This window comes from Phyllostomus hastatus, unplaced genomic scaffold (assembly GCF_019186645.2).
Source record: "Phyllostomus hastatus isolate PE091 unplaced genomic scaffold, TTU_PhHast_1.1 phas_contig_196, whole genome shotgun sequence".
Lineage (NCBI taxonomy): Eukaryota > Metazoa > Chordata > Mammalia > Chiroptera > Phyllostomidae > Phyllostomus > Phyllostomus hastatus.
The window spans coordinates 30,258,382-30,276,641 of NW_025333709.1; the positions used below are offsets into that span (position 1 = coordinate 30,258,382).

The 18,260-nt window shown below is 41.7% G+C and overlaps 1 protein-coding gene across 2 annotated transcripts in view; it reads left to right on the plus strand.

Moving 5' to 3' along the window:
* Positions 1-18,260, plus strand: part of CWH43 (cell wall biogenesis 43 C-terminal homolog) — a 40,625-nt gene that overhangs the window by 15,591 nt on the left and 6,774 nt on the right. The window contains exons 8-13 of one of the 2 annotated variants that reach the window (XM_045834417.1): positions 2,070-2,195; positions 5,466-5,545; positions 7,831-7,945; positions 8,919-9,054; positions 10,752-10,901; positions 15,797-15,941. In XM_045834417.1, coding sequence (XP_045690373.1) covers positions 2,070-2,195; positions 5,466-5,545; positions 7,831-7,945; positions 8,919-9,054; positions 10,752-10,901; positions 15,797-15,941 — 752 coding nt within the window. Of the gene's footprint in view, positions 1-2,069; positions 2,196-5,465; positions 5,546-7,830; positions 7,946-8,918; positions 9,055-10,751; positions 10,902-12,716; positions 13,693-15,796; positions 15,942-18,260 lie in introns of those variants that run through there. The other variant, XM_045834419.1, reaches the window with a different exon arrangement.

Consider the following 18,260-nt stretch of genomic DNA (forward strand, 5'->3'; position numbering starts at 1 on the left):
CTTAAAGTCCTTTTAAGTAAGTTAGGGATGGAAAACAAGTTTCACTCATAATAAAGTATAAAAGGGGTCCTCTGTGACACTTGTGCTCTGTGCTGTGTGGGGAAAGGGTACGTGATACGATGCTCACATTGCTGCTCCAGTGGTGGGCTTGTAATATATACCGGAACTGTGATTTGTTTGGTTCTCCTGAATTTTATCTGTGATTTTTATTTACTATATTTTTACCTATCAAATATATTTTTGCCTATATGAATCTTAGTGCAAATGACAAATTCCCAAATTATAGAATAAACATATTTTTTTCATTTCAGTGGTTATGAACTTATGTACCAGAATTTAAGTTTTATAAACTTACCTTGGTTTTTAAACTTACTTGGTTTTTAAAACTTGTAAACTTGGTTTTAAAAGTTGTCTGCTGGCAATAATGAAATGACTGACGTATAATAGACAAATCAAATGTTGCTTATCATTTTAGTTCAAGTAAACCTGTCAGACGCTTCCACTTTTAAAAGTGAGGAGACAAAGCACGTTAGTAGGGGGTTCAGTTCTTGTTGGTTCATGCATTCATTTTTCCATTTGTTCATTTACTCATTAAAAAGTATTGTCTTACATGTCCTGTGTTCCAGCCAAAGTGCCAGGTGCTAGAGATTTAAGGAACATAGTATCCTGGCCCATCTGAAGCTTCAGTGCAGTGGGGGGAAACACCATGCATAAAATTAGACAAATACTTGTGGAATTACAGGTACAGGGAGTGTGCACCCAACTCTAGGCTTCCAGCTGGGAGTCTTTGCAGCTCCCCTCCCCACCCCTGGCTGCGGTGCCCTTGGTGTACATTCAGCTACTCTGTACATTTTCACTAAGCTTTTCTGTTCCACCAGCTAGACTTCTGTCAGGACAGGCTGATTTGGAAGACATATTTTTAAATAACAGGAAATATTTGACATGACTTTTGAGAATTTGATATTTCTGGCAAATCCCAAGCTCTCATCCAAGTAGAGAAACCCATCGCTGCATTTCCTCTGCGATAATCTTGGCTTTGCGAACTTGGTATTTCTTCTGGTTTCTTTCAGGTGTGTGTGCTCTGTCCCGCTCTGTCTTCCTGTCCAATGCCAGGCTTTTTCCTTACTCCGGCTTGCTTAGGGGTCTGCCATATGGAGAAAATGAATGAAAGTAAGAGCCATTCTAAACACGTTTATTTCTTTAGAGTGTCATGAATGATGTGCTTTGAGTGCCTTCTCAACTGATTTTTCTTTTTTTAGTAAGAGAGGCATTATATTCATAGGCCCACAAAATCAAGAAATGTTGGTCATGTTCACAGTGGCTTTAATACAATGGAAAAGAATCTGCATTAAATAAAAAACTACTTATAAATTTATTATCTGGATTTTTCCTGCTATTTCCTGGAAATTACACATACATATTTTTTTTGGCTAACCTCCACCTAGAATTAACCGTTACTTGATACTTCCTAATTCGTGTGTACTAAATACCTGTTCAGTCATACCTATTTCCATGCTTATTAGATCCAGTCTTACAATGAAATGCATCTCCTAACTGAGCTCAACTTTACTGACTCAGCCCGTGGGCATGGGGAGTGTCCTGGCATGCACCTCTGTGTGGAGCCTGTGCCCAGAATACCCACGTCCCAGGCCAGCATTATTGCCACAAAGGCTGCCACGCTGGGAACCTACACAACCTCTCCTGTGTGCCTCATCTTGGCCCATGTGGAATCCGTTGAGTGGAGGAGATTGGGTGCCTAAGGCTCTCTTCTCTTGAGTTCCACCCTCCTTTGCCTTATCAGCAGCGATGCACGCTCTCAATGATCTAACAAGGAAACACTCATAAAATTGAAAAAAATTCATTGGTTCTACCTTGCTGATTGCTTATGACCATCCCAATGACCAGAAGTACACTAGTAGAGTGTCTGCTTAGGTACTGAGATAAATTCACTTGACTGAATTTTCAAGGTGTTCCCATTTCATTGAAACGTTGGCTCCTGGAATTTATCCTTGGAAGGATTTTTGGACTAAATGTAATATAGATTATTGTATTTTTTTCTCTTTTAATAGGGACAGTGATGGTAATTCTTGGACTGAATATGCTGTTCGGTCCTAAGAAAAGTCTTGACTTTTTTCTTCAAACAAAAAACAGCCCTAAAGTGCTTTTCAGGAAGAGTAAAGAATACATGAAACTTTGTAAGTAGAATTTTCCTTTCTTTTTTTAAAAGCAGCTATTAAAATAACAACTCTTCAAACACATATGAAATTAAGAGTATAATGAACTCTTCACCCAGTTCCATCAATTATTAACTGTTTTCCAATGTTATTAACAGCTACCTTCCCTACTTTTTTTTGGTTAAATACTTTATTTTTATTTTTTTAAAAAATTTAAAATTTATTTATTTTTAGAGAGAGGGGAAGGAAGAGAGAAAGAGAGGGAGAGAAACATTTACATGTTAGAGAAACATAGATTGGTTGCCTCTCGAACGCTCCCAAATTGGGACCCAGCCTGCAACCCAGGCATGTGACCTAGCTGGGAATTGAATGAGTGATCCTTTGATTCACAGGCTGGTGGTCAGTCCACTGAGCCACGCCAGCCAGGGCTTGGTGAAATACTTTAAAGCAGGGGTGTCCAACCTTTTGGCGTCTCTGGGCCACACTGGAAGTAAAGGAGTTGTCTTGGGCTACATATTAAATACATTGCAACAAGTAATCACAAAAAAATCTCATCAGGTTTTCAGTAAACTTACAGTTTTGTGTTGGGCCGCATTCATAGCTATGCTGGGCTGCACGAGGCCCATGGGCCGCAGGTTGGACACCCCTGCAGCAAATGTCTGACTTCAGGTCGTTCCAACCATGAATGCTCTGTGTTAGTTCTGCTTCACTTCTAACATAGGTAAGATGATTTTAACAGGTAAAATTTCCAAAACACCTTGTTTTAATAGTCGAGACTATTTATTTTATTTCTTGCTCTCCTGTTTAGGAGATTAAATGTGTTCACTTTTGCACTACTGATGAACTAGACACTCAAACATGAAATAAGTTTACTGTGAAACATGACTCATTTCAAGTGTACTGGATTAAATATTTACTGCATGTATAAAATTTGCAGATAGCTTAAGATACAAAAAATTTCATAACTACATAGTGTTGTATAGATTTAAAGATGTATAAAAACTGGTTTCCATCCTCAATAAGTTGATAGTTTTCTAAAGAAGACAAAATATTAAAGAATAAAGAGGTAGAAAACAATTAAGAAGCTGAATAAAATTTCAATGTATTTCTAAAAGAAGTGTTACAAACCAGTAAGACCATTATATAAAAACCTGAATATGGCCCTGGCTGGTGTGGCAGTGGATTGAGTGCCGACCAGTGAACTGAAGGGTCACCAGTTCCATTCCCAGTCCAGGGCACAGGCCTGGGTTGCAGGCCAGGTCCTCAGTAGGGGGTATGAGAGACAACCAAACTGATGTTTCCGTCCTTCTCTTCCCCTCTATAAAAATAAATAAATAAAATCTTAAAAAAATCCCCGAATATGTATTCTATTATAATTTGAAAAGATTATTTTAAAATTTAAGGGGTCTACAATTTAAGGAGTTTTTTTGTATTCTTGTTTCATTTGTGTTCCATGAAACCAGGGTCTGGCAGTGTTTGCTTGATTGTTTTTAATCCTGACAGTCTTTGTCTTTTTTAAAAATTTATTATTAAGAACCGTAATTCTTTAGTTGATTCACCAAATTCAGGCATTTGGAACAGTTTACTTGCAAAGTTGTTCAGACAGTTTTATATGATTTTAAAAAATATACTTTATTTTTTAGAGCCATTTTGGGTTCATAGCAAAATTGAGCAGGAAGTGCAGAGGTTTTCCGTACACACTCTGACCTCACAGACACACAGCTCTCCCCCCTGCTCCTCCTCTGCTATCAATACCCCCCACTGGAGTGGCACATTTATTACTCCTGATGACTGTACACGGATGCATCACTATCACCCAGTGTCCACAGTTTGCATTAGGGCTCATTCTTGGGTTGCAGATTCTTTGGGTTTGGACAAATGTCTAGTGATGTGCATGCACCATCATAGTCTCACACAGATTAGTTTTGCTATCTAAACATTCCTTGCCTTCCACCTATTCGTCCTTTCCTCCCTCCTCCCAACTCCTTGCAACCACTCTCTCCATTGTTTTGCCTTTTCTAGAATGCCAGTCTTTGACTTTTAACTTCAAAGTTTAATCTCTTTTAATTGCAATTTCTTATGTATTATAATTTATTGCTATCATTTTCCTTTTCCTTTTCTTTTTCTACTTTCTCTAGGTATATTTTTCCTTATTTATCTTCTTGCTTTCTTTTGAACTGACTGGGTTTTTTATTCATCCCCCACCTCCCCACTTCTCTTTCTAGTTTGGAAATTATACCTTCAATTTCTGTTCTTTTAGTAGTTGCTTCTCCGCCCCCGCCCCCAGCACTTAAAGATACTCCCCTGTAATCTGGCTTTTATTTTTGCTGATGAGAAATCAACTGTCATAATTTTTGCTCCTTTGAAGATAATCTGTCTTTTCTCTCTGGCAGCTATTATGATTCTGCTTGGTGTTCCACAGTTCCATTGTGATATATCTAGATGCAGATTTTTCTCCCCCCACCCCACCCACCCCTCATCTTACTTGGGAGTCTTCGGGGCTTTCTGAATCCAAGGGTCAAGTCTTTTATAAATTCTGGAAAATTCTCTGCATTATTTCTGCAAATACTGCCTTTCTCTTATTCTTTCTCTTGTTCCTAATCCTGACAGTCGTGCTCTTCTTTCCTTTTTGACTCTAATTAGACATGTGTTGGACCTTCTTATTCTCTTCCCCATATTTCTTAACCTCTTTCATATTCCTTACCTTTGTTTTTAAGTTATCCCTGGCACTAAATCTGTACTCAGCTTCATCTAATCTGCTGTTTGTCTTGTCCATGGAGTTTCTACTTTCAATTATAGTCATTATTTAATTTTATTTCTGCAACTCTATTGTTCTCTTGACAACTTTTCCCGATCATTGATTTAGTTTCGTGTTCCTCAGTCATACTTTGAATGCCCTATTTATTTTTCTAAACATGTTAAACATCTATTTTATGTTCTGATTCTCAAAGTTCAATATCTGAAGTATTTATGGGCTTGATTCTTCAGGGTGTTCTTTCCTGCTGCTGGTTCCTGCTCCTGGAGAGTTGTTGTCTCATGTGTTATTTTCTGTATCTATTTATGAGTTATTTTTACTTTAAGCTCATAGTCATTGGCATATGTTAGGGAAGATTCTTTGAAACCTGGTTTTAAAGTATGGGTTAAATATGCATGTCATACATGAAAATTAACCCAGGAATTAGACATTTCCCTTTTGCATAAAATCTTTGATTAATAGGATCAATAATTTCATGAAAATTATTTTAAGCGAACTTAATTTCTTTTAAACAAGTATCTTTTCTTCCTGTTTAGTTTTGTGGCTGCTTGTTGGTGTTGGGCTATTAGGATTAGGACTACGGCATAAAACCTATGAGAGCAAATTGGGCAAAGGGGTAAGTAATTAAAAACCTTAATATAGGTTTATATGATATATATGCATACACATACAATATATATGCTTCACCATTGTGATTGAACTCTAGACCTGGATGTAATGAATTTAGGGCCCTATGTCTCTTCTTAGCCCTTAGGTCAGAAGCTGATTATAACATAGTAGAATAATTTTATGAAGTTGGGTTGGTTCTTGGGTCAGTATAGACACATGTAATAGAAACAAACTGCTCATGATTTTATTATATGAAGTTATTTTTGTCATCCCATGAGTTAACACATCTAAACTATGAAATAAAGCACTATTTTATAATGGGCTTCTTTTACTGCCTGGTAGATATTACTAGAGGCAATGATGTGAGATTCTTTGGCTTAAGAAAAAACTTATAGATAATTCTTAATTTTGCAGATTTAAGGTAACTTGTGTATTGATGACTTGTGGAAGTTTTCTTGTCTCATTCTTTTCCCTCTTGCTTGCTCTCTACAATTTTATGCATTTTATTTTTCTCTCACTCTGATAGAAAGGTGGGCAAGAGAAAGTCCTTGCCATATCATGCTTTCTATCTGCTCTGATAAAATGGTTGATGTGTTCTGTAATGTAAGGTAGTGTTAGTTTTGGGCAGAATAGAATTTGCAGGTTAACTTTGGATTTTAGCAATCTGCATTGCCAGGCACATTTTTCACATTAGATATAAAGCTGCACTGAAGACACGGGCTGTGCTTCTCTTGTTGACCTTGGCATTCCTAGGAGTGCTTGGCGCACTCTCAGAACTTAGTCACCATTGCTTAATTAAGTAAACAACACATTACATGATCTCTTTCTTTTTTCCTTTATTTATTAGTCATTATTACTGCAAATAATGCCAGTCAGAAGAGGATATGTAATGTCAGGGATTCTTTTCAAAAAGAGTCATTTCAGTTGGATTTACTATCTGGTCTTTTGTTCATTCATCTGACAAATCTTTACTGAATGTCTCTTTTGTTCCTGGCGCCGGAGGTTTGGAGGTAAACACATTGGACAGGATGCCTGCTCTCACAGAGTTTACACTCTAGTAGGGGAGAAAGACAGCATTCAGAGGAACAAATGAGGAATCAAGGATAACTTCTGGGTTTGTTTTTTGGCTTGGGCAACTGGGTGGAGGGAGGGAGCATTTACGGAGATTGGAAGAATGAGGGAATACCAGGTTTTGGAGTGATAAAATGCAGAGGTAATTATATAGTGGTATGAAGAGGGATAGATAAACGTGCCTCTTAAAATCTCTGTTGATGATTCCATTCTCTTCACATGACATTCACTAAACTGAATAATCTGTCTTGTGTAAAGATGAAGTGCCCCGCTCACGGGTGGTGGCACATTGTTTGTGCTGAGTACCAGCCTTCCTATGCCTAGAGACTGCTACTTGCTCCTCTTCCACTTGGAGCTCACATGGTCCACTGGTGCTGGTTTTCAGTTGTGGTGATGGATGTGTTCTAATCCAGCCATACTCTTGCACAGGGTCCCTGTTGCAGATCAGGAGGTATTAGTTTGAGATGGGTGGTTAGGGTTGGGCAGTATAGTCTCTGCGCCTATGGACCCAAAAGAGGAACTCTCAGAGGGGCTGTGCTCCTGAAGCTTGGCCTTGCTGGGACAATAGGGGAGTAACGCCATCTGTAACTTGGTTAGAATTAGCACACCACTTTACGAATATGTTAAAAGGCCCTACCTGTCCCTCTGTGAGCTCACTCTCCTCCGGTGCAAGGGAAACCTCTCTCCTGAATATGGTGCCTATCTTTTTCATGCATTTATTTACATTGTTATGATAGATGATATATCCCTAGAGAATGCTGTTTTTTCCATGTTTTTCATTTCATCTAAATGACATCTGACATATATATTCTGCAAGTCACTTTTTTTCTTAAAATCATCTTTGTGAGATTCATCCATACGGAAATATGTAGCCTCAGCTCACTTATTAGCATTGCGTAGTCTTCCGTTATGTGCACGTGATGCAATTTATTTATTCATTTTCCTACTGAAACCACAGCCAGGCTGTTTCTAAATCTTTGCTGTTATAAACAATGCTTATTGCAAATGCTCATTTTCCAAACCTTCCTGCTAACTTCTAAGCTTAAGCTAGAAAGTTCACAGAAGATTATGAGAATACCATATAGCAAATATCTCCTTATTTTATGACTTAAATGTGGGCAAATGCCTAAGAAAAACCCCTTTGCTGCATTAGAGAGAGGTGGAGAGAGCCGGGTCATTGGGCCTGCCATTGTTCACAGTCACCCTAAATCACCGTTAAAGCTTCCTCAGGCACCAGCCACAGAGGTCTCTGCCGCCATCTGGCCTTTCCGGTTTGGCTATGACAACGAAGGATGGTCCAGTTTAGAAAGGTCGGCTCAACTGCTTAATCAGACAGGTAAATCTTACTGGAATTAGTTTTAGGTTTTGAGAAACTACTGTCGTTACCTTTATTTTGAGCATAATCCTAAGTAACAGGAGGAGGGTTTGATGGGTTATAAACTAATCTCTTCAAAAGGCTGAGAGCAATTAGTTCAGTTGATTCTGAACGAAGCCTCATACTGGGTATCTACAGGGGATTCTTGTCATCCCTTTGCTCTTAGAGCTGCCCCTGCTGGTGGCTCCTGTCACTTGGGGACTCACTTTGGGAACCAGGAAACTGTTGTATTAAAAGGCAGCATGGGTCAGGGTGATGCTCATTTGTGAAGCAAATTGTTTCCAAGAGCCTAAGGGGCAATTTTTAAGTTTCTGTGCTGGGGGTTGGGGTGGAGGGGGTAGCTCATCTTTGTATGAGCATCCTTGAGAATGTGTGGGCGTTTGGTTCTTAGGTCAACTGCATGGAGGGTGGAGCAAGATATGTGAAGGGCTGAACTGTTCTGGTTATTCCTAATGATAAGCACATCTCCTGGGAAGGTGCTGAGGGTCCTTTAGTTCTGATCACAGGCTGCCGAGACACATGCGGCCAGGGTCTGGGGAAGCCCGTACACACTTTGGTGCCGACACCATGGAGCTGTTTGACCAGGAATAAAACACTATTGTGCACCACTCTCTCGTTCCTGAACATAAATTGGGAATTTAAAGAGACATTAAGCTCATTTGAAATTTGGGAAATTATGTTAATAATATTTGAAAATTTAGAAAAGTTATGTTTTTATCCTTTCTCACATTTGCTTATGGCACCCCATGTATTAATTACATTCTAAATATGGGGATACTCCCTCGTAGCTCAAATTTGGTCTACTTCACTTTGTGTCTCATTAGGAATTTGGTTTTGATTTATGAGTGAAGGCAAAGGGCTCAAGAACAAAGTTGTAGTAACGGCTTTTGCCTTGCTGTGGTTAATCACTCCGTGCATTCTTTTTTCTGAACAGGTGCCGATTTCATAACAATTTTGGAGAGTGATGCTTCTAAGCCCTTTATTGGGAACAATGACTTAACCATGTGGTTAGGAGAGAAGTTGGGTTTCTACACTGATTTTGGTCCGAGCACAAGGGATCACACTTGGGGGTGAGTGTGCCTTGGGCACTAATCCTGAGCATATGGAACGTTGAGATTGGCATACCTTAGACCTAGGGCTGTGGCTCATTGATCTTCTTGGGGGATAGGGAGGTGCTGACAATATGCATGATATGCATGTTCCATCGTTGTTTCAATGGTCTCCCTGTTACTGGGTATTTTCAATTCACCATTCATTATAAACCATTCAGCACAGGAGCTGAGGTTACAACAGCGAACACGTCTGACCTAGACATGGTCCTCGTGGAGTGTACAGTCTGGTGTGAAGAGACAGAAAATAAACATGCACACCAAGAAATAAGATAATGTGAGATAGTGATCATACATTGTGTAGAAGGGGAAACAAGCTATCGAGAGACAAAGTGGCTGAGTGGGCAGGGGCAGTGGGGATGCTCTTGCAGGTAGAATGGTCAGGAAGGTGCTCTAAACCTCATGATGGGAAGAACCCAGGGCGCAGGTGTGGGGAGAGCTGAGGGAATCACCAGGGTGAAGATCTGAGTCAGGACCCAGTTTGGCGTGCCAGAGGCATAGGGGCTGAGGGGGGCTGACAAAAAATGAGGTCAAGGGTGGGCACCTGATCTTAAAGGGCCCATCACCCATGCTTAGGACTTGATTTAATTCAGTTGTGATGGGAAGCCCCTGGAGGTTCAAACGAGAAAGCAAACTGATCTGATTTACATTTTTAAAAGCTCATGCCAACTGTTCTCGGAAGGACAGAGTGTCAGGGGCATCAGCGGGGACATGGAGACCAGTGAGGAGGCAGATGTAGTTGCAGGGTGGAGATGACAGGGAGAGCTGTGGGGATGGAGAGAAGGGGGCACATTCAGGAACTGTTTGGGGGCACAGCCAAGAGGACTTACTGAAGGTTTGGGTGTCAGGGACCTGGAAGTGAAGAGTCAAGGGCAATGTGTAGGTCTTTGACCCGATAACCTGATAGGAGATGATGCCATTGAATGGCATTGGTATGACCCAGGGAGTAGCAGGATTGTGCTGAGTTTGAGATGCCCCTGGACAGACAAGTGACACCCAGTAAGCAGCTGTGCATAGCCTGGAGCTCTGAGTAGGGCAGGACAGGCTGGATGTGTGGATTCAATTATCATCAGTGGAGACAGTCCTGGAGGACTGAGGGACTCCCTAAGGACCTGGGGAGACCACGTGGGTCCAGCCAGGCAAGAGGAGCCTGCTGTGGTCCAGCTCTGCTCGTCCTCTCCCTAGTTCTGTGACTTACTCTAAGGCGGAGCATACTTTCACATCTTTATTGGAAGGGCTTTAATTTCTAATTTTGTAAATCATTGCATTGTGTCCTTGCTGGCAAGATTGTACATTTCCAAATGTGTTGATGGATATTAGAATTGTTTGTGCAAATATGTTGCCAGAGTAACAATGCAAGTAATATGGATTTTGTGTATTATTAATTCTTCCCTTTATGTGTCTCCATAGCACTTGCTAAAACAGAGTTGATAAAACTGTTTTTTCAGAGTTTATTAGTGACACAGCGAGAAATGCTAAATAGCAGAGATACAATGAACCACTAAGTAGATTGCCACATAAGTCTCTGCCACATTATTGCCCTGAGTGCCCCTCAGTGGGACGTGAAGTGCGACTCGCCCCCTTTGACCACATTTGCTTAGTCCTGTCTGCAGGGTGTGGTTGAACCAACGATGATGTTTCTTTTTATTTGTCTACAGGATTATGGTTTTGTCAAGATACCCTATTGTGAAATCGGAGCACCACCTTCTCCCGTCACCAGAGGGCGAGATTGCACCAGCCATAACCCTGACCGTGAACATCTCGGACAAACTGGTGGATTTTGTTGTGACACACTTTGGGAATCACGAGTGGGTTCTTTGGTCTGTCTAATGCCAAGAAACATTATTAGCATATTACTTTGTCTTCTATGCAATGACCTATCTTGCTTTCTTCTTTTTTTTTCCTTCCCAAAAGATTTTCCCTGTGTGATTGCTTTTAAAAGTCAAGCATAGAAACAGTTGTGATGCAGGTAGTACTTAGTGGTGGTACAAGACTGCAATGATGTCTGTGTTAGCCAGTAGTTACTGAGCAGGCATTGGGCTGAGTACTTTAATGGATTTAATGTTCGCTGTGTATGAAGTAAATACCATTATAGCACCATGTTATAGACAAACAGAGTAGGTTGAGGGAGGTTATATGACTTGTCCCACCAAGGTCGTATGGCTAAGAGTTAGGCAGGCCAGCTCAGGTCCTGCGAGTACTTGGAACTGCAGGGTAAACCTGGCTGCAGAAAAAGGAAATCCCCTTTTCTCTCAGGACGACTGCAGTGGGAAACACTGTTAGGATCTGAGAGCACTAAATGATACTCCTTCTTCCCCAGTGTTTTCACAATCCAGAGGAATCTGGCCAGGAGATCAAAATATCACCTTTAATTTTGATAAGCCTATTTGGGCAACATGATGGAGGGGCATCCGTTTGGACCCAGAAATACATCTCCCAGCGACACCTGAAACCTGCTCCCCCAGCAGCAGGCCTCCCTGGGGGGGCGGAGCCTGCCTACCAAGCTGGGCGGAGCCATTGAACCAGAAAACACCCTGTTTGCCAACTAGCAGTTTTCAAGAAGAGAGAGAGGAAGATTCAAGACAAGTCTGCCCAGTTAATTCTTCTAAACTTCATTAATTATAGAAATCCTCCTCAAAAGAAAAGAATGGAGAGAGAGAGAGGCTGGAGATGGTTTTCTAAGAAAGTCCCTCTACAAGGAGACATGAGCAGTGGGGAATGAGATTTATCCCCCAAAATAACACTCACAACTAGTGGCTCAGTACTGAGTAAATCACGAATAATGCCAAGAATATGTTGTAAGAGCAAAGATAAAGGTATATAACTGATGCTCTACTGCAGTAAACACTCTGTACTAATAATAATAAACACTGATGTAAAGTGCTAGGTGCTACAAAGTAAGGCATACAGGTTCAGTTCACATTCATAACACGAGGCCACAGAGCTTTAAAGTGACATATGGAACGCTGGAAAAACAATGGCGTTGTACAAAGTTTCGCCTAAACGAGACTAATGGGCCTGCTACCCTTATTTTCCCGGTTGCCTCACTTTTTCTCACAGTGTTGTGGGGATCTGGGAAAGCACGCTTGTGTCTTTCCTGAAACAAGTCAGAGCATGAGTAATATAAACAAATCTTAAGATTTACTCACTAATCAGACTCTTGCCTGCCTCCGTAGAAATAAGGAGGGTGTTTGGAAGATGAATGCTATAGATGGTCCATATCTCTTTAAAAAGCTGTTTGAAGAAATGTCTTCTGTTTCTCCCAGTAATTTTCACATAGCAACTACAGGCCTTCAGAAACCATTCTGCTGACCTTAAGTAGCACTGGAATTGCGTTTATCTTTTTTTTTTTAAAGATTTATTTATTTTTAGAGAGGGAAGGGAGGGGGAGGGAGGGAGAGAGAGAGACAGAGAGAGTGGGGGCGAGAAACATCAATGTGCGGTTGCTGGGGGCTGTGGCCTGCAACCCAGGCATGTGCCCTGACTGGGAATCGAACCTGCGACACTATATCTTTTTTTTTAAGGCACTTTGTGTTTTAAAAAAAGACTGCAAGGTTTTAACCTAAGAAACAGTTAAACCTGCTCCTTCCCCACTGCCTTGCTTCTCTCTGCCCCACCCCCAGGCCGCTGTCCCCTTCAACTCCCTCCAAGCTCCTCTGCGATATGAAGACTGGAGTTGAAAGGAAAGACAAGACAGAAAGACAGTGCTCAGACTGGGTCGGAAGAACAGCCTTGTCTGACTGTCTCTCAGCCACACCTCTACAGCTCTCTGAAGAACACCACAGCCTTTACTTGCTGTCTTACTCACTTGATTTAATAATGACCACAGCAGCAGTAGCAATAATAGCTAACCTTTATTGAGGAGATGTAACTCCAGGGAGGCTGTGTAGTTTAATGGTCAAGGGCATGGAATTCCAGAACCTAGAATCAATCTGGTTTGAACCCCAATTCGTGGTATATCCTTCACCAAGTCATTCACTAGCTTTCCCATCTTTAAGTCAGGGGCAGTCATCCTGCCTGTTTCACAGGGTTCTTGTGAGAATGAAATGAGATATATTATCTTATGCATGGTACATGGATACAGTAAGTGCTCGATTAACACTGGCTGTTATTATTAAACCAAGTCATCCTTTACCTCTAGAGGTAAAGGACATGGGGCAGCTTAAACAACAATTCATTTATCAAACAGAAATCAAGCACCTGCTGTGTCTGAAGCGCAGTGCTGGGTGCAGCCTCTGACCTTAGAGCCCAGCCCTGGTGTCCCTCCGCAGAAGCCCTGCCCAGGGACACTGTGGCCTCCCGCCAAGGCACGGGAGGAAGTTTGTGCTTCAGATAATTTGTGAAGCCATCGTGACATGTGCTTGCCTGTCTTTGTTTTCTGCAGTACTAAATACAGGACTCTCACGGTGCATAAATATTTAGAGATTTCATTTTCTAGTGATTATGGCATATAAACATGAACTCATATTAGAAATGAAATGCAGAATGCTTGTGCATATTATTAGCTGATCAACCAGATTTTAGAAATTACTGACTATGCAAATATCTCCTTACAACCAATAAGTAGGAAATAGCAGCATTTCTTAGAAGTCTTTTAGGTACACGCTGTTTTTTGATTCAATTTTAGGTCATTAAGCCACCAGTTGATTTTTCCATTGTTTTTTTCCAATCATTTATAACACGAATAAATATACAAAAAGGAAACAGCACAGAACCTGTAGTCCGAAGACCTGTGTTCTAGTTTGGGTTCCTGGGTGATATAACCTTAGTTAGTTTCAGGTCACTTGTCACTGAAAATTGGATAAAATTTTTTTTCCAAAAAAAATGTAAAGCCAGATTCATAGATTATTTCCCAACAATATATTTCTAAAATATATGTGTACAAAAATGCTGTCTGTGCTCCAGTGACTTCAGAATGTTCTACACTTGGATTCGATCCTCATGCCATGTGTCAGGAGGAACAGAATTCACTGCTGACGTAATGGTTTATTTACCAATACGTGAGAAGGGTCAACGGAACAGGTCAGAGATGCTAAGGCCCTGAGGCACTAGCAACAGTGGGGAATCATTCTCGTTTTCCGTGTTCTCAGAGTGGGAGCTGGAACCAGGGGCCGCCGGGCATGAAGAGTGCAGCTACTACTGCCAGAAGGACTGGGAAGAAATACCATGGCTTCTCTCTCCTTTCGCCTTTTCATGTTCTGCTGGTGCCCCCCACTGGGGAAACAGAACTGGAAACTAGCAGACAGGGAGCCCAGGGGATGAAATGTGCAGGTGTCAGCCTCCCAGGGCATGGAGAAGGGCCGAGAATGGATCTGGGCAGGGGAGATGGAAAATAGCCATAGACATGTTCCTTAGCATCCTTTAAAAATAGAGCTAACGCCTGCCTCTCAGTTATTATGAGAATTCAGTATCAAAGATGTTAGACAAATGGTCCTTCTCTTCACTCTTTCATTTCTTGAGACATCTTTTAATAGTACTCAGCTGTCCACACATGCTTGTCTAAGCTTAGTCCCATCTTCAGATCCTACCTTAATGAGGTGTCTCCAATCTTCTTGGTCGTTGGTGATCCCCCTCTATCTTCCTTCATCACTGCTTTTTACTTAATCATATATTAAGCTCTCTTTCTCTGTAAATGCCTGTGTTGTTCTAGTGCCTATTTGCTCCTGGATTCATTCCTGGCTTACCTCCCTCTTGGCTACACATTGTAAGGAACCAACCGCATATGCTGTCTGTTGCCTTCTGGCCACCATGTAGCCGATGGGCGGCTCTTTGAAGGCTGGAGCAGAGGAGCCAGGGTATTTCTCATCCTCCCTTTGTGCTTGCTCTGATTTTCTGGCAGTGAGTGAGCATCCTCCGGGGCCCTAGCTCCTCCTTAGAGGACCCCAGGTCCTTCTGGGCAACCTCCTCTGTAGCACCAGTCCGGGCAGGCGGCCGGATGCTGGCCTCCTTCTGTCTTCCCCCTGGCTCTGGAGGTGGTACTGGTTTCTCCTTGTTGCCTCACTGTCTGCTCTTTGACTTTCCATCACCTAGGTAACCAGTTCCCTATGTTAAATTTACTTTGTCTAAAACACCTAGAGTGGTTTCAGATTTCCTGGTTGGAAATTCCAATATGATGTCCCCATTTCCCCCCAAATAGAATGTAAACCACCCCGAAGCTTGATGTCCTTGCTTATTTATCTCAGTTATGCACCAACAGTGCTCTGCACAATGGACGTGTTGTGTTTAGCCACTTCTAGGAGCTGTTCAGTTGAGGGAGCTGAGTAGGTTACATACGTCTGGCGTGTTCTGTGAATGTTAGGGTTCTCCCTCTCACCAGGGCTGCTGCTGCTGCTTCTTTAAAAAAGTTTTTTGACTACCAGTCTCTAGCTGTAATACTGATGACCAGGTCTCAGATGATTATGGACATAATTTCTTCTGATGAAAAAAAATGCTGTTTTGGGAATAGATATTTAAATCGACTAGACTCCAAATGATTGGTGGGGAAAGATCATGTTGTTCTTAGTCAAAGGTTTGCCAGCCTACTCAGCTGCAGCAATGTATCTCAGTCTGGTTCCTCTCCAGAACATTAAGACATTTGCCCAAGTAGGAATTACTCTGGGTTTGCGCTCGACTTGAAGAAATGTTTATGGGAACGTAGGTGCCTAAGATTTATTAAACATTTTTTGCAAATAGAAAAAAAATTACATTTTTTGTGCTTTTTCAGAGATGACCTCGACAGGAAACTTCAGGCTATTGCTGTTTCGAAATTACTGAGAAGTAGCTCTGATCAGGTGGTATTTCTGGGATATATCACTTCGGCGCCTGGTTCTAGAGATTATCGACAGCTCATCGAACATGGCAATGTGAAGGTAACACAATCTGAATAGGATTTGGTTTACCGTATTTTGCTGTGTATAACATGTTTCTGTTTTGCCCAAATTTTTGAGGGAAAAATAAGGATGTGCATTATACATGGGTATAATGGTTACACACCATGGGTATAATAATGGTTATGATAATCTTGTGTATAATGCACACAAAAATGTGGGGGTGCATTACACACAGCAAAATATGGTATTGAGTAATATGTTTGTGCTTCATGTAAAAATAAACTGACTCAACAATTTAATGTGTATCCTAATTATCTACTGCTGCACAGAAAACCACCTGAAAGTGTGCTGGCTTCAAACAGCAGCAATCATCTGTGGGCTCGTGAATCTGCAGTCTGGGCAGGGCTCAGAGGGTAGCTCATCTCTGCTCTACATAGCTGGGGGCTCAGCTGGGGCCTGGGGGATTCACACTGCAGATGGATTACAAGCAGCGAGTTGGTGCTGGTCCAGTTGACTAGAAGCTCAACTGGGACTGGCTGTGTGGGTCCTGGTTCCCCTCCATGGGGTACTTGGGTTTCCTCCGTACTCAATGGCTGGGTTCCAAGAATAAGTCTCCCAGGACAACCAGGAAGAACCTTGGTAATCGCTGAAACCATTGCTACAGAAGTACTGCCTTATATGAACTAGCCTTAAAAGTCACATAGTGTGACTTCTGCCATTGTCACAGCATGCTCACATTCAAGTGGAAGACACATAATCCCCTTTGAGGAGTATTGACATCACATTATAATAATACTGTATGGAAAGTGAGTTATTGTAGACATATTTCAAAAATACAGTCTGCCCCATTGTGAAAGTCAATTATGATGCTGAGAGTAAAAATAAGATGAAATGGCATACAGAGCTGCTGGCCAATCAGCCAGACAGGGCCTCACAAAGTGACACTAAATTAGTCCTTGCTGTTCAGGTCTTAAGCACTTGGGTTTGGCAGTGTACCCAGATACAATCATGCCTTGGGGGACTGACACACAAACCAATCCTGGGGACTGATATGCACACTGCCATGCTAACTGCATTCATTTATAATGAGCACCATAATTGTTATGCGTAGGTAAGCCTTATGTAGATGTCCCAGTCCCTTACATTTTGTTTTTAACTTTATGACTTGAGATAATATCTGCAGAGAAAAAAGCTTATCCATCTTACCAGGTGCTTGAAAAGACAGGTGAGGGAGAGGATGGCATGATGAGGGTTTCTCTATGTGACAGAAAACACAATGTGGCTTAAATAAAAGAGAAGTGTGTTTCCTTCTTTTTTTGGCTATGTAGCATTTCTTTATGCGAAAGTCTGGGTAGGTGAGTCAGTGCTAGTACAGCACAGTGATGTCGGGAATGTGCTCCTTCTATCTCGGGGCTCCACTTTACGAAGCCTCCATACTCAGTTTGCCCCTTGATCCAAGATGGCAGCACCCGTGTTCTGGTTAGTGAGATCAAGGAGAAAGGGTCAAGAAGGTGCCAAGAGCATAGGCAAGTTGTCTCTATTGGGGAATTCCACGCAAGTGACCTGGCAACACTTGTACTTATATTTCATTGGCTGGAATTTAGTTTATGGCCACATCTTGATATATACTCGCAGGGGTGTCCAACCTGTGGCCCGCAGAACACATACAGCCCAGGATGGCTATGAATGCAGCCCAACACAAAATTGTAAATTTACTTAAAGCATTATGAGATATTTTTGGGGGATTATGTGTCACAGTGTACTTAATGTGTGGCCCAAGACAACTTTTCTTCATCCAGTGTGGCCCAGAGATGCCAAAAGGTTGGACACCCCTGATACAGGAAGTTGGGATGTGCAATATTTAATACTGATACACACATACACCCAGCTAAAAATACTGCTCTTTTGGAAGAACAGCAAGGCAAGTTATCTCTATTGGGGAGATGAGTTAATTTCTGGCATAGTGGATAAGGCAGAAAGTGGAATCAAGATGGACTCCTGATTTTGGCTTCAATCAGAGGGTTTATAGAGAATAATAAGAAAGCAGAGTTTTCCAAAGAAGATGACAAGTTCAGCTTTAGGCTGAGTTGAGGAATCTGTGGTATGTCAATGGAGCTGCCCAGTAGGCCACTGAATATAGGGATCTGAAATTGAGAAGGACACTTGGGACTAGAGATGTAGATGAAAGAGTCACTGCCCTTTTGGTAACTGTTGGAACCCTGGAAGTGGATGATATTGCTTATGGAATTAGTGAAGTGCAAAAGGAAGACCAAGGCCAACCCCTGATTCAACGTGGCTATCGCATGATGGGTGAGGGAAGAGGAGGGAGACTATCTCAGAAAAGAGATGAAGGAGAGG